Below are 16,552 nucleotides of genomic sequence, written 5' to 3'. Positions count from 1 at the left end.
AGCGGAGTTCATGGAGAGAATTTCTCTGAATTTCTGCATCGATCACACTGAAACGCTCCTCTTCGATCGTTTTACTCTGTAATGAGTTTGTTCTCTTGTTTTTATCTGTGTGACGGGCTCATTTTGTTAAAGGGTGTTTACAATTATCTGACTAGAGGAGAAACTGGTGCTAAAACGACTCCCTAAAATAAGAAATAAACTATAAAAAAAAGCAGACTTATCAAGTGGAGGAGAGGATTTATGGAGGCCGAGCAAACTGCAACCAGATGAGTAACCGCAGAACAAGGTAGGGGAGGTGGGACGGGCTTCCCTCTAAACGCTGAACATCTGCTTCTATAGGGCTCCTATAAAGCTGAGATGGTTCCTAAAACCAACATTAACTGAAAGAGGTTTAAAAACAGAGCCATAGGAAACCAATTTCCACCGACAGCAAACAAACTGAGGGAAAACCTCTCAGCTTTTCTCCGTGCAGCAGAAAACCCATTAAATTCGTCTGAAAGGCTCGAGGTGGATCAGTCCTGTGAATGCATGTCGTGAGAGGGAGGAGAGGGAGGAGAGGAGGGGGGAAGGGTGCTGCAGCCAGAGACAAATCCTGGCAGAGAAGGTGGGAAAAAAAAAAGAAAATCCCACAAGAAAAACCCAGAAAAACTGAGCATCTGTCCTCCTGTCGCAGGTGATTATTCTGGGCGACAGGAGAAGTGCCGCCTCATCGTTATGGAGTGAAGCCAGCGTCACGTGCCAGGGAGAGACGGGTGGATGTGACCTCGGTGGCGGCGCAGGGACGGCTGGTGTTGCATCAGATGCGAGTAAACACTCTCCATCCATCTCGCCTTCAATTCCATCGAGCATCTGCTGTTTGCATTGAGGATTATTTAATGGTTCGAGGGACTCAGCGGACCCAAACATAATTAAATATGGATTTATGTACTTTGGGTGCTGTTTATCAGGGGCACACCGGTGGCTGACATTACAGTTAATAGTGTTAACAAGAGGAGCGAACACAGTAATTATCGGATTATATTTGCGAGTATTTGCGATGATAGGCAGGAAATTGTTCGTGCGATCGCAAAACAAAATCACAGACGGCATTATTTGGAGAAGAAGCTCTTAATGAAGGCACGGCGGGCCGAACGACAGCTGCCATCTTTACGTTGTTTACACAGTTTACATCAGAGCGCTTCAATATGCTCACAGTGGAGACGGAAATCTGATGTGAAGTCAGTTTGCATCCAGATCACACAATATAAAATATAATAATAAAGAGTGATGATGCCATATTCACTGCCATCCACCCAGTCTGTACAGACGCAGCATTTCATGAAGTCGCACCCATGAAGCTGATTATAAAACACTCAGGTGGTTAACATGACAGTTAATAGTGTTCATGAGAGGAGAGTACGTCGTATTTAAGACGATTGGAAGGAAAATCTCACCAAAGTGCAACCTGAGGTTTTTTTGTGAATGTGCCCGAATCAAAGTTTCATTTAAAAGCATAATTCCTCCAGGTTACGACCCTGGTGACACTACCAGCAAGGTTTCATGTTGTGAAAGTGCCCGTTTGACCCAAAAATTAAAATACGGTAAATCTTAAAAGCACCTCTTTCATCATAATTATGCTTTTACACAAAGGTTTGACTCATATACATTCAACTAAAAAGCCCCTGTTGCATTTTGGTGAACATTTCAAGAATCAAAAGAAGAAAATCACCGGGTTTCAATAATTCACCATCCAGACTGTGTTGTTTGGAAAATGATCCCAGATATCTTTACAATGTTTACTCAACACACATCAGAGCAGGTTAAGCAGACAGTTTGGATTGGCAGTCGCACTTCCTCAACACCGAAATAAAAAACAGTTGTCTTATATCGAAGAAATCAGGATACAAACACCAGATAGAAACTGGCTGATTTGTATAAAACATGCAGCACACCCACCTCTTTCCCAGCGTGCTGAGCGGCGTGCTGAGGCTGAGAGAGGATCGAGCAGGAGTGCGGTTGCGTCCGGTCACTTTCCTGACGATCGGTTCCTTCTTCGGGGTCTCGACCTTGTGAGCCGGACTCGAGCCGGGCTTGATGTTGAGGTCTTTCAGGACGTCGTAGTTGATCTTGGTGGAGATCCTCTTCTGCTCCAGCATCTTCTCGATCGCCTCGTCTGCGGTGTTGGCCCGGATCGGGGGACGCTTCTTCGCGGGTCCTCTGGGCTTTAAAACATTAGTACAAATATGATGATCTCAAGAAGGCAGAACTTTAATTCCCCATGTGCAAAAACACACATCAAACACAAACTCGCAGGCTGAAGCAGTGGACGAATTAACTGGCTGATCGTGCTGGATGAAAAGTCAGAGGATCAGTTAAGTTACTACATTTAGTCCTCACAGAGACAAATGTGGGAACAGAACTTCATGGCGGTCCTTCCAGAAGTTGTAAAGATATTTCAGTCTCAACAACAAGTTAATACCATCAACAACAGGGAGAAATATGGAAGGTTTGTCCGTGTTGAAGCTTTCTGTCAAACAGCCAGCGCCGTCACGGCTGCAGTCACAGCGCCACGTTTTAAACGGGTCGTGATTCAGACCTCGTCTTCTCTCTCACTCGACTAAATTCACTCCAATTCTAATCAGCAGATGAGGGTCAAATGTTATCTGGAAATATTTTGTCCTCCTATTAGACCATTTAGATCCCAGCTGGGAACGATTTGCCCTCTAAAAGAAATAAATAAATAAAAAAAACGAGCGTGAGTAATTTCAGACCACCGGAGCTCAGAACATCCATGCAGGCAAATTTACAGCTTAATATATTTGTGTAAATCTGCAATTTATCTCAATTAAGACAGCAGATTGGGGTGATCACCCAGCCTCAGTTATTCCACAGTCACCTTGACCTCTCTCTCAATCACGGCTGCAGATCAGCTGTTAAAGTTCCTCTTTACCGAAAACAAACTTTTAAACACATTTCATGCAACAGCGGCGTAAATCTCTCTCAAATCTTCTTCACAGATTCAGTCAATTTAACTTCACATCCTCGTCCTCAGCTGACAGTAAACTGACCCCGACACCAGCAGCTAATCAACTCTGGGTGTTCAGTGTTAAAGCTTTTCAACCGAGGCTCACTTTGTCCTGCACGGCCGCTAACAAGACCGTCCTCCATTTTATTTATGTATTCACTCATTTGTCAGAGAGCGCTGCTGGTTGGATCGCTGCTGTCGGGAGGCTGCGAGTCTCATTAGAGCCGCAGTTAATCCAGCTAGTTCAGACCAGTGAGCAGATGTTGGCTCGAACAAAAGGGTCCGACGCCGAGCCAGAACCAGTTTCATCGGACTCACTGCCCGGTCTGTCTGTCTGCGTTTCGTCTCTCTGGACATCTGTGTGTCTCGTCTGTCTCACCAACTGACGTTAGGAGCACAAAATGTCGTATTCAAGTCTGTACCTGCATAGAATCTATTTTCAGATCCTGTTTCCTGCCCTGAACTGTATTACAGCTCTGTGTGAAGTGGATCTGGAGGAGGAAACCGCTGCAGCAGGCGACCTTTTCACGCTGACGTACGTTCATGACGGCTAGTTTTTATTTTGTGTTTCTGAGCCGGATCTGATCGACGCCACATCGCATCTGACTGGTTCTTCTTCTGCTGATTAACTGTCATCATCCGTCAAAGACACTCTTTCTTATGTTTTTGAGACCTCGTCTACGTCGTCTCCGATCGGCGTTACATTTCTGCTCTTCAGGCTGAATTCAGTTACCTTTCTCTCTTTGTAGATCCCGAGCGCCTTCTCCTTCGCTATCTTTGCTTCTTTCTCTGAAAGCAGGAACATAAAAACAGTCTGAACACACAAACTCCAAGGTTAACCACATCAATATGACACAGTGGGTTCAGTTGGAGGTTTCACTGTTAAAATACTGACAGCTGCAGGTTCAGTCTGGGACGAACCAGCGGGGAAATAAAAGTTAAACTCTGTCTTGAAACACAACCAGCAGAGAAACATGTTGTACTCTGAAAAAGTACCTTTCTGCTCTTTGAGGTAGTCGGAGTTTTCTGCCATCCACAGCGCCGTCTTCACTTTGATTTCTTTGTCGCTTAGAAGATACTGAAGAGAGGAAGAGGAGCGTCAGAGGAGTTCAAGGAGGACGACGATCACGGCACCAAATGTCTCTGACTAAATCATTACGTCATCTTGCAACTTGGGAAAAACCCAAGAAACAATCTCACAAGTCACAATCTTCTCAGGTCATTTATCTTTGACATTATTAATCTACTGCAAAATATGCAGCAACATGCCTGTGAATATTATGTGTCTATTTTTTGTTCCTGGTTTTATTCGATCACCTGGTTTTTGGGTCACAATCTACAGAAACTACGACATTAACAGAACAATTCGGTTAAAAACAAAAGTGAATCTGACTGTTTTTACATCATGGACAGGACACAGAATATAGCTGAGGAGTAGAAAGTGTTTTTGTGGGACAGCGTTTCAGCTGCAGTGGATCTCATCCATCAGCAGGTACATACCAGCTCTATCTCGCTGTCATCGATCCCACTCAGGTCCAGCTCCCCGCTGTCAGCAGCACCATCTGTCAGGGAGACGGAAATCAGAACGGACACACTTAGAAAATTTGCTGTTACGCACATTTTCACGGCGGCGTCCTCGTCCCAGAGGGCTGAAACAGGAAACGGCAGCCGGCCTCCAGCTTCCTGCTGCATCTCGTCCCTCGTGGAGAAGCTGCGGAGCTTCTTCCATCGGGGGGTTAATCAGCAAATAAAACGCACTGTGACTCCTGATAAGACGTTAATAGGCTTAACTCGCGTCTAAGCGGATCTACCTCAACACACTTTCTTTTCAATTACGATACGCTCTCTAGATTGCGGCGTGCCTTATTTTGAAACAGGGAGATGCTGAAATTTGCATTTCTCGGGCTGCGAGACGCGCCCCTCGCTTTTTACCTGCGATGGAGACGATTGTGTTTTCATGTGTTGGTAAAAGAACGAGGTGTTTGAGTCCCTCGACGTGCACACGGTTCAATTTTCGAAAAGGGGTTTTGAAAGGGAAATCTGATTGTCTTTGATAAAGGAAACAAAAAGGAGAGAAGTGCAAGCGCAAAGGAAAAAACCCATCTGTAGAAATTCAACAGCTTTCACTCCAAAGATCCTCCACCTTGATTAGCAGTTTTGGAACAAAGTGCAGCTCCTCTCCGGCTGCCTGCAGACATCAGACAGTCAATCAAACGGAGGAAAAGTTGGGAAGAAGCGTTTTAAAAGCGGCAGGTTCACAGGAGTCGTTTAACTTCTGTCAGCTCTCTGCCTTTGACACGTTCACAGGGGCCCTCCTTCCTCGAGTTCAAACTCCCAACAGGGCGGCAACTTCAAAGACGAGCCACCTGAGTCCACAGGCAGCCTTCCCGCCTCATTAAGGAGAGACAGGTGCGCCGCCGAGGGAGAGGAGTACACTCGCTCCTCCGGCGGCGAAGGGTGCGTTCTCCCACAGCCAGGAGGATAATCTAGTCAGCCACTGCTTAAAAAAGAAACCGCTCGAGAGGGAAGAGACAGGTCAGTCGCTATCTGTCGGGCCCAGCCCTCTAAGAACTTCCTCTCCGTGAAGTGTGAGGGCGAGATAAGATGGAGACAAGCCCAGCGAGAGATTGGCCGACCCCGCGAGGCAGCGACGCAGAGCTGATAACACCGGTCCAACCCCGGAGAGACGAGGAGGGAGGGAGCAATTACAGAGTTATTATTCAGCCGCTGCTTTGATATATCTACACTCGCTAATTTGATCAAACCCATAAAATTGTTCTTGGTGAGCGTGCAGAAGAATCTGCCGACCTGAGGATGTGAACGCGAGGACGGTGAAGATGAAGCACGAGTCAGGGAGATTTTATTTTATTCACTTTCTATTCGAAGGTGACGAAGTTTAAACTGTGGATATCAGAGTTCATCCACAGATCATTTTATTTTCCTCCTCTTTTCACTCGGCCGTTTTTCTTATTAATAGAAAACAAAAGCTCCCTGCAGCCGTCTGGCCTCCGTCAGTGGAAACAGTCGCAGGCCAAAAACATTTAGTGTCCCTCTAAATAAGACGAGGATTACATCATCTCATTACCAGAGAAAAAAAAAAAAAGTGGCCAAGACTTGCAGCACTTCCACAAAACTTCCTAATCCTGAAGGAAAACATAAGATCACCTCCCTGATGACCTCGTACACGGCGGGAGAGGAGCTTCCTGCTCCTGTCCACGCCGACAGAAGCCTGAGGACTGTTGGCAGCAGCTCAGAGACGCAGAGATCAGCTCTGCCTGCATATCAACAAAAAATACAAAAAATACTAGGATTCCCCACAATTCTGTCAGAGGAGTTTCTGCTGTCCAACAGTAAATCCCTCTGGAGGACACCTCCGACCTCCTGCCGAGGGAGGAGGAGGAGGAGCAGCCGTCCTCCAAGAAAACGCTGACCGAGGGAATACGTCTATTTTTAAAAGGCGAACAGAAAAGGAGGAAGTGATGGAGGGACGAGGGGGAAACAGTTACAATAGGAGTTGTTGGTTTATTCTGACTATTCATCCGTTTTACTGACGTTAAACGTTTCAGATTAACAGACTCGTCGTTAAATAAAGTGTCAGATGAAGAGTTTACAGTTTTCTCAGTTTCCTGATGCAGATATGACGACTGAAGTCTAACAAGTCTACACGAGGCCCCAACAGAAGACTCACAAAATGCAACGTCTGCAGCATGGAAAGAAAAACAGGATGAACGCTGGAGCGACCACGTCATACATCAGGCACTTAAAAACGCACCTGGAGAGATGAGTCACCTGAGAGTTTATGTCGGTGCCTATGGATGGTTTGCACACATGTGGGTAGTAAATCTACAACGACCATGATGCACGGCAGCGCGTTCAGCAAAACAAGACGCCTGATACATTTCTATTGGAGAATCCTGGAGACAAATCGAGTGAGAAACAAAGCAGCAGCCATCCGATCCATCTGCATCGCCCTCGTGCCCGCGAGCTGTTAACTCTATCACCCTGTTCTCCGCCGGTCCTCGCGGACAGGTAACCTGACCCCGGGTTCACCTCCTCCACCTCCTCCACCGCTGCAGAAAAACCCCTAAAATCCGCCTCCCTCCTCCCCCGTCTCCCACACATCGCAGCGTCCCAGGCGGCGGCAGAGCTGTCTGATGTGGTCAGGAGGATAAAGACGCTTCAGTGCAGACACTCTCTGATACCAAAGAAGAAGAAAGAAAAAGAGCACAAAGAAACAGAAAATGTGCCCTGCAGGAACAAACACAAACAGGTGAGGGAGACGGCCTTTTGAAGGCAGCGAGGGAGGGAGGGGGAGAACAAGAGATTTAAAAGACTTGAGAGGGGGAGGGAGGGGGAGAGATCCAGCCAAACATAGAAAGTAAGAGAGACCCGGAGATATTAAAGGAGAAGGCCGCTGTTCTTTGTTTTTCTTATTGTCTACAAATCCAATGAAACAAAGTGATAGTCCGTCTCTGTCCACTCCACCACTGCGACCTGTCTGTGTGTTCAGCTGGAGACTGAAACCTTTAAGAACAAATCACAAATATATCACCAATAAAAAAGGTTCAACAGACGATTAATGTGTGTTTAACAGTTTCTGTGCGACAGTGGAGATCGATGACGCGTCACGTGGCGTCGGCTTGACCAGGTTTTTTGCCAGCGTTGGCTCCATGTGACTGCAGTGAGCTGAACAAAACCTGCTACGTCCTTTAATAAAACCGAGTTAGGGCTCGAACGTCTGTAAAGGTAGAAGGTGTGCAGGATTTATATCTGCAGACAGAACAAGGGTAACGTGGATAAACAGGATTTGGGTCTGAGTGGCAGAGAGTGGACGTCTGACCCATCAACTTAGTCTTTCAGATATGGTGAGAATTTCAGTTTAATTACTCAAATACGAAACGTCATCAACTGTTGTTTCTTCACAAAGCCGTCTGTTGTGTTGCAGAGATGTCTACTGAAGTTAGCATGCTAAGAAGCTAGCCTCGTCTGATTGCACCTGTCGTAGTTTCAGCTGCTACATCAAGTCTGAACCTCCAGTAATACAGGCGACAGGTCGAGTGCAGCTGGAAGGTTCCTGGTTCTCACGCTGCACCTCCAATCTCGTTCAATCTTGGTGACTTTTGGAAAATGGGGATTTTGTGATTGTTTGGTCTTTTCATGGGATTTGTCAACAGTAAGAAAAATATAATACCGCCAGCCCCGTCCTTCACAGAGGCAGGAAGAAAAGTGGTAAACAACAGAAGAAAAGGCCAGAGAGAGAGAAAATGGCAAAGGCAGGTTTTTCTAGAGGGGAGAAAAAGTAGGCAGAGAAAGACAAAGAGAGGCTGAGCAGGAAAGATTAACAGGGAGAGAGAATGAGGTAGGTAGGAGATTGAGAGACAAAGAGACTGATGGAGAAAACCAGCAGGAGGGACGACATGGAGGAACGAGCAGCTGAGAGAGACGAAAGACAAAAGGAGCAGAGAGAAAAGACAGAAAGTAGTTACAAAGTGAGAGGTTACAAATGGAGACAACACAGAGAGAGAAAGGAGCTGAGACAGAGAAGAGGAGGAGAAAAGGTTGAGACAAAAAGATGGATGAGAAGAGGGAGAAAATGGAGGCTTAAGAGGAGTTCGCTGATCTCCTTCTAATCCTGAGCTGTGTTTCATTTCGGCCTGATCTGAGGAGACGGAGGAGACGAGGAGACGAGGAGACGAGGAGAATAAAAATGAAACAAGTCATGCTGGTTAAATTAAAAGGAAGCGTCAGTCTGCTGACTCCTCCACACCTCCTGTCCTCACCCTCCCTCCTCCCTCCTCCCTCCCCCTGGCTCTCACCCACCGCCTTCCCCTTCCCAAAAAACAAAGAGTGTTATGTGTGTGTGTGCGTGTGTGTGTGTGATCTGGAGGATGAATGGGCCTGTGTAGCCCCGGTGCTGCAGGATCACCCATCATCCACACTTCAAAAGGCTCCCACATAATCCAGACTCGCAGCTCTTCATGTCAGCAACAATCCTGATCCTCTCCTGCGAACTAAAAAGCCCTCGACCTGCGCCGAGCTCGGCCACGGGGCTGCAGGGAGGAGAGGCCGACATGAAGGTAGATATTTCAATTTGTCAGGACTCGGGCTTTTAGATGAGACCGTTGAAGGTGAAGTGAAATCAGCTGCTGCAACAAGATGAAACGGCCGATGTTTTTCTGAAGGTGTGAGGCAGAATTTCAACAGACTGGCTGCTCGACGAGCGTTTCCAGACGGACGACACGACGTTTCAAATCAGGGAATGGAAATAAAACCTTTGTGATGAACTAGCTGGTTGCAAAAGACATCAAAACAAAGAAAAGCATTAAAGGAACAGTCCAACATTTTGGGAAATGTTTATTTAAGATAAACTGGACGACAAGATGCTTCAACTCCTGCTTTTTATGCACAAGACGATAATCTCAGCTCACTTCTTGTTATTCTGTCTCTATAACTCCTTCAAGGCTTAATAAAGGTTTGACTTTGAACTGAAAGATAACAGAGAACTTTATTCACCCAGAGGAGAAACTGTTTTATCAAACGTGAAATCTACAAAAATCTACAAAACTCAATAAATAGTATGGAAAGTGTATCTAATAATCAATATTAACGAGCTGATATTAAGCTACATGCAGCAGAACCTCCACTTCGCTCGACTCCTGTTAAAACAGCTTTAGGAGAACCGGATCAGAACAGTGGAGACGTGTTTTCTCTGCAGCGTTCACTCTTTACCTCCTGATCTACAGCTCCACTCACGCTAAAACATCTACGGGTCAGATTGACGGTAAAGTGCCTCAGAAGCAAAAAAAAACACAAAAAAAAACAGGAACAGCTCGTGGTGTAAAAGTCCTTCCCTGCAGCAGGATGAGGTAATCAGGCTCGGTGCCAGCTCGGCCCAGGAGAAATAACCAGCCGGCCGAGGCAATAAATAGAGTGCTAGATTCTCGCTGACACGGGCGGGCCGGGCAGGCCCATTAAAACCTGACCTCCCCGACCTTGGAGGAGCCCAGACTTGAGTGAACGCCCACTCAACCACCTGCTCCTCCTCCTCCTCCTCCTCCTCCTCCTCCTCCTCCTCCTCCTCCTCCTCCTCCTCCTCCTCGGACACAGAGAGGGGAGGAGGTGGACGATAACACTCCTGGAGGCACTCTTGTTTATATTTGGCAGCGATGCTCAGAAATGTGTGCAAAAAGGTCAAGAAACAGCAACTTCTGATCCAAACGGCCCTAAAAAAAACTACTGTTTTTATTAAATATCCTAATGAGCCGACACACGGCGCTGTAAACATAACCTCTGAGCTCTCTGATTGGCTGTTTTCCCGACCGAATCTGACTTTTTCATTAGCCGGTGTTATCTGAATGTCCTCCAACAGGATGTGACAATATTAGATTATTAAAGATTAGATCCGTATCTGTTGGTCTGCGTGACATTTTATTGCCGTTTCACACTGGAGATGACATTTATGATATTATAATGAATTCATTTGTTTCTGCTGTTTGTGTCCCTGCTGGTTACCTGGTGTACGTGTGTCCTCGTCTGCAGGGTCACCTGGACACACAAACACTTTATTCTTTATATTTTGCTCTTTCTGCTGGAGAAGATATATATTTTAGTTCCACTTGTGACAGTGTAAACTGGTGGTACGAGTCCACAGGGGCTTTTTTTAAGGGCACGAGACGCTTTCTAGTCACGCAGACGCCTTCTGGCTGCACCTGATTGGACGAATGCCACTTATGAGATTACGCTACCTTACACGAATGCATTGCATGGCTGCTATCTTAGGAAAAAAAGATGGGAAGAGACAAATCCTGCGAACAAACACCACTAACATCGAACAATGATGCACTGTGACGTCCAGCGTGAATCTCCTCACAACATTTCTGGAGCTTCGCAGCAAAACAGCATCGTAGCGTCGTAACGTTCTCCTGAACAACTGAAGCAGCTCAAGACTTGTTTTACAAACAAGTCTGCAGAGACTCTGAGATCGCAGGAAGAGATTGGAGTAGAAGTTATTTAAGGGTGTGAAAACCATCTTTTAGAATCTTTTAGGCTTCTGGAGACGAGCGGTTTTATTTCTGTTATTTTTTTACATTTTACAACATGAATCAAGTCTCCAGCTACTTCAGTTGTTTAGCAGAACGCTGCAACGTTGTTTTGTTGTGAAGCTCCAGAAATGTTTCGTGGATAACCAAACTCCTCCTGACTTTCCATCAGAGGCGATAACGACCACATTTACATATTTTGGTTCCGATAAGACGTCTTGGTTATGTGGTGAAAACACTTCTGGAGGCAAACTGAGGTCGTTTGGCACAAACGAACAAACGAGTGAATTTATTTGTGTCCAAATCAAACAGTTGTCCTAAACAGAAGAAAACAATCTGGATAAGCCGACATGACATCACTTTTTGTTTCCATTGTTGTGAGCAGCCATGTTGTTTTCTCCTCTCTGCCATCTGTTGCTGCCACGAATGTGTCTCCTCTCATAATCTACACAAACGTTTGTATTGACAGTGACACATCTTTTCAACACTGCGAGCTGCATTTTCCATATTTTTGAATAAACGTCTTTGATCAAAGAGACGTCCCGTCAATTTGTCCCGCTTCAATATTCCGGCCCATTTTCCAAAACATCTTACATCACAGGAGGAGGCTGAATGAATCAGTGAGCAGCACTGAGACAATCTACAGCGTCAGAACATCTCGAGCCGGGCCTGAATCACTCTTTGATGGACGCAGGCTCAGCAGCGCAGAGGAAGAATTCAGAGAATGCCGTCATGAAAACAAACGTCTGTTTAACGTCGTAATTGTTGCGCATGAGATTCAAACATTTGAAATGTCAGACGGCGGCCGCAGGAATGTTTAGCCAAATGTTGGCTTTGCCACGCCGATGAATCTGCTCTCTGTGTCCGAGACGCAGCGCACCACTTGTTCACCACCACAGAATATTTACAAACTCTCTGTGGAAGTAATCAGAAGAGGAGAATCAAAAAGAAAATCCGCCCACGGACCCACATCATCAGTCCGGTGTGTAAAGAGCTCCGGTTCTGGTTTCTACATGTGTTTCTGCTTCTTTAAATTGATTTTCCGTGTTTTGTTGTCAGTTAAGAATACGCAGAGAACGTCTCCGAGTTTCAAAAGCAGCCTGGTTATTTCTTTTAACTGCTGCTGAGCTGTGGGGGAAGAGATCCGTCTCCACGTCTCGCCTCTAATGGATTCCTCTCTGCGTGATGTTCTCAACGTGGGAGCAGAAAATGTCTCTTTTCTAATAACAAGTACAGCTGACGTCTACTGACGATGTTTTAAATCTTATCACAAGGTCCTTGAAGAAGCTGCTCTGGAGCTTTTTAATCACATCCCACCGTATTTGTTGGATCTCTGCGATGTCAAGAATGAACTTTCAGTGTCAATATTTATACCAACGAGGACAAGAAGCCCTTAAATTCCTCAGAGAAAAGAACATTTTGGTCCTGGTTTGACTTGATCAAAATCTCCAGAGCAGCTACTGATGTACCTGCAATCATTACTCGATTAGTGATCAACTGTTCCATTAGTTAAACTATTTTTATAATTGATTTATTGGTCGTTTTTTAAAGAAAGAATTCAAAATTCTGTGACTCCAGCTTCTTAAATGTGAATATGTTCTGGTTTATTTCCTCCTCTGTGACAGTAAACTGATTATCTTTGAGTTGTGAACAAAAAAAGATATTTGAGGACGTTGGGAAACACTAAGCAACTAGAAAATGCATCAACATATCAAGAAAATAGTCGAGATCAAACTAATCGTTAGTTAACCTTCATATAACTGTTAATTTGTAGTAAAATAGTTTCAGCTTCAGTCGTCCTGCAGCCTCAGAAGACTGAAACATTTCCTCCAGCTCGTCTCGACAACATTAACACTTCCCTTCTGTGGAAGCAGAGACGCCGCGGTGAGTCCACTCTGACTGAACGCTTCACCCTAAATCACATTTGAATCGACTGAAGCTAGCAGGAGATTCACTGTGAATCAAATTTATGTCAAACCTGGAGATCTACTGCTCAGACTCAGAGTCTCTTTCCTGCAACATGCCTTCATATAACAGATAATCTGCTGCACATGATCCGTGCAGCATCGATCATCTGCTCGCTCCGCGTCACACTCATCTCTCCTCAGTTTAGTTTCTTAGTTCAACCTGATAATTTCAAAATATCATTTAAAAAAAAAAAAACTGCCTTCAAAGTGTTTCTGTGTCCAACCAGCAGTGTAAAACCCAAAGACTCTACATTTACTGTCATAAATAACAAAGAAAAGCAGCAAATCTTCACGTTCAAGAAGCTGGAAACAGCAAATATTTGACATTTTCTTCATGGAAAATGACTGGAAGGATTCATCAGTCTGCAAAACAGACGATTAGCTTTCTGTCAACAGTCCATCCTGAACTCCTCCGAGACTTCTGACTGGCTGTTCAGTTTTCTAAACTCAGGCTGGAACCGTCCGTCATTTTTCTCCTCTCACACTTCACAGTGCCTGACCTGACCTGGAGGACGGGGGAGACGGGGGGAAGAGACGGGGGCGATACAGTGAAATGTGACGTAACAGCCAGAGGCGAAGCGGTTTTTCCTGCCTTTGCCCGCCTGCTAAACGGTAGCTGTCATCTCCCGTCAGGCTGGCGGCGGCAGACGAGGAGGCTTCCATTTCCCTCCGCGGGCCAGAAGACGCACATCATCTCCAATCACAGCTGGCTGCTGTGACGGGCCGCTACAGCCGCCTCACCAGAGAGACTGACACACACACACACACACGCACGCACACACACACACACACACACACACACACACACACACACACACACACACACACACACACACACAGCCTGATTTCATATTCCACACCACACTGCTGCTGCTGAGGTAGCTTAGCTTGTACTGACTCACTGAGAGCGTATGATTGGCCGTCCACTGAGAGCTTGAAATAAACATTAGACTTCTTCTTCTTCTTGTGTTTGTGCCGCGTATCAGTGACGCCCGTCTCCCCGCGCTGTCATCGCCTGCCTGTCTGTCTGTCTGCCAGCCATCCAATCCCGTCGCTCCCCTCCTCAGAGAGGTCGGGTCCATCCGGCCATATGTCCATCAAGCTCTACTGTACCGCCCCAGGCACACACACACACACACACACTCAGGCCTGCCCAGCTGTCCACACAGGAAACAAGTGGAACGAGCAAATTTTGTGAATGGATTATCTGCGTAAATTAGTAATGAGCCATTACTAATTAAAGGAACAGTACACTTGATTTGGTTCTTTTTACAGTCCTGCAGCAGAGGACGGCCACACGGTTTAAATCTGCTCGAACACAATAAAACTGAATCAAATATTCATCTGACAGGTGCTGAGACACACACACACACACACTGACAGTGTCCTCAACACTTTAACAGGACAAACACAACCTGTGCATAAAGGCCAGGAGGGGGATGCATCAACCCAGTGATCAACGGTCCAATAGTATCGGCACAAAGTGACAACACTGGTTTATGTCGCCGGTACCTTCAGATACGTCTGTGTCAGTGTTTCCGTTCGTGTGCAGCTCCTTTTGAAAAAGTGCGAGCCAGAATCAGGCAGGAAATCACAAGCAGCCAAAAGAAAGAAGGAGACAAAGACGGGAATACGTCAACAGTGTGGAAATATTTTGGACTTGGGATGAATCAGAGTTGATATAAATGTGACGGATTGTGTTGAATGGGCATATTGTATCATCGCGGGCCCTGACATCGTATCGTTATAATATATATAATATCGTATCGTGATGAAACTACAGCTCTACTAACAGCTGTCCTGAGGTAACAACATCACAACGCTGTGGACAAAATCAACTAAAGATTTATGTTTTTGGTTCAATCTGTACAAATCTGTTGGAGTAACGTGTGTTCTAGTGGTCAAATGTAGAACTGCAACTAAGAAAATAAATGTGTGTAAAACTGTTATCAGAATATCTAGAACTGTATAAAAACTGTTATCAGTCTTTGTAGGATGATTTTTAAAAAGGGCTCTCAGACGATTTAGCGTCGGATCAGAAGATGGAGGACAAACAGATACAGTTACATATATTCATATTCTGTCTTCACGAGTCATTTGGTTTTAGCCTTCAAGCCTTTAACACTTCTGTTCCAACAGAACAAGATAATTAACCAACGCGTTTGTTCATCTTTTGGTTTTGGATGTTTAATTTTTTTTCCCCCTGCTGTTAAAGTTCAGCACGCTGTAATTATCGTGACCCATTTTCGGTACTCTGCTTTGGCAATAGTGTGTTTTGTTATGTTCGGACCAACAAAGCAATTTAAATTTAAACGTAATTAAGTTTCTTTTACCAGTGCAGTTTCTCTTCCTGAATAGAAATCCTGAAAAGTCTTTAAATGAATCTCAGAATAATTAAACAAGACAGAAAACAGCAGATTGTCTAACTTGCACAAAGAAAATTAAACTGAAGTGTCGATATTTTCCAAACATCACTTTGTTTTTGGTCCCGTTGGGCGCCGGGAGCGCTGGTGTCTGCTGTGATCAAACCGGTGACCTCCTGGTTTTGAAGGGCTGCCTCTCTCCTCATTAGCATACCAAAAAGACAGCACAAAGGAGCTTGTAGATCCTTTTTTTTTCAACACATCTGACTGCTGAGGAGGTAGAAGTGTGATGATGCTGAGGCACAGGGTGAGACTTTGCATTTGCTTTCATCCCTGAGCGACTCCTCTGTGGACAGAGAGAGATGAGACAGATGCTGCTCATTTAAAAGACTATAATTGACTCAGCAGAGCTGCTGTCGGAGCTCAGATCTGTCAGAGAGATTCTGCCACGCTCCCAAATGCTGAGAGCTACGATTTACTGCAGTAATTGGTGTTAGCGAGGAGGACGGATGGTAGAAAATGTTTCGGGACAACAACTCCTCGTCGCTTCCCTTAAACGCAGCCAACCAAACACGCTTGTGCAACCAAGTTAGATTCCTAAAAAAAAAAAAAAAACTAACCTGCTTCATCAGAGAGCTGAAACGTAGAGTTTCACTTCAAACGGCTCTTTTTCCCCAAACGATTTGAGGCAATAAAAACGGCAGAGCGCTTTGACAAGAGCCGGGGAGCTGTGCTCACTGAGGTAGTTAAGGTCAGGCCAAACATCATTGATTGAACTAAGTGCTCCGCTGAAAACAGTGTGCCTCAATCAATGCAGCCTCTAATGGTGCGAGGCGGAGCTCCCCGAAGACCTCGGCTATGGACGAATGTGACAAAGTCATCCGGAGGTGTCGGAGTCACGTTCTTCTCTGCCGGCTGCTCTCAGTTTCTCCTCTGACGGCACCAGTTAATGAAAATGCCATTACAGAGACGAGCCGTCGATGAGGCAGCGGCGTTAAACAGCAGAAAGACAGAAAAGACTTTAACTAGGGCGACTCAGCTGTCAGCGCCGCAGAGACCACACGGATCCAAGATGGATCCACAGCTCATCGTCTCAAAAGGAAAGAAACGCTTGGATCTATATTATCGTCTGATACTTACTAGATTTATCACTTTTATTGATTGAAGCAACTTTATTTA

General features: G+C 45.5%; 1 protein-coding gene across 2 annotated transcripts in view; it reads right to left on the bottom strand.

Moving 5' to 3' along the window:
- Positions 1 to 16,552, bottom strand: part of brf1a (BRF1 RNA polymerase III transcription initiation factor subunit a) — an 83,410-nt gene that overhangs the window by 32,657 nt on the left and 34,201 nt on the right. For both annotated transcript variants that reach the window (XM_037125372.1, XM_037125371.1), the window contains exons 13-16: positions 4,505 to 4,566; positions 4,001 to 4,082; positions 3,738 to 3,793; positions 1,936 to 2,201 (exon numbers count right to left, since the gene is read on the bottom strand). In XM_037125372.1, coding sequence (XP_036981267.1) covers positions 1,936 to 2,201; positions 3,738 to 3,793; positions 4,001 to 4,082; positions 4,505 to 4,566 — 466 coding nt within the window. The remainder of the gene's footprint in view (positions 1 to 1,935; positions 2,202 to 3,737; positions 3,794 to 4,000; positions 4,083 to 4,504; positions 4,567 to 16,552) is intronic.

The sequence above is a fragment of the Acanthopagrus latus genome, chromosome 16, assembly GCF_904848185.1.
Source record: "Acanthopagrus latus isolate v.2019 chromosome 16, fAcaLat1.1, whole genome shotgun sequence".
Taxonomy (NCBI): Eukaryota; Metazoa; Chordata; class Actinopteri; order Spariformes; family Sparidae; genus Acanthopagrus; species Acanthopagrus latus.
This window is presented reverse-complemented; position numbering and strand designations above follow the sequence as displayed.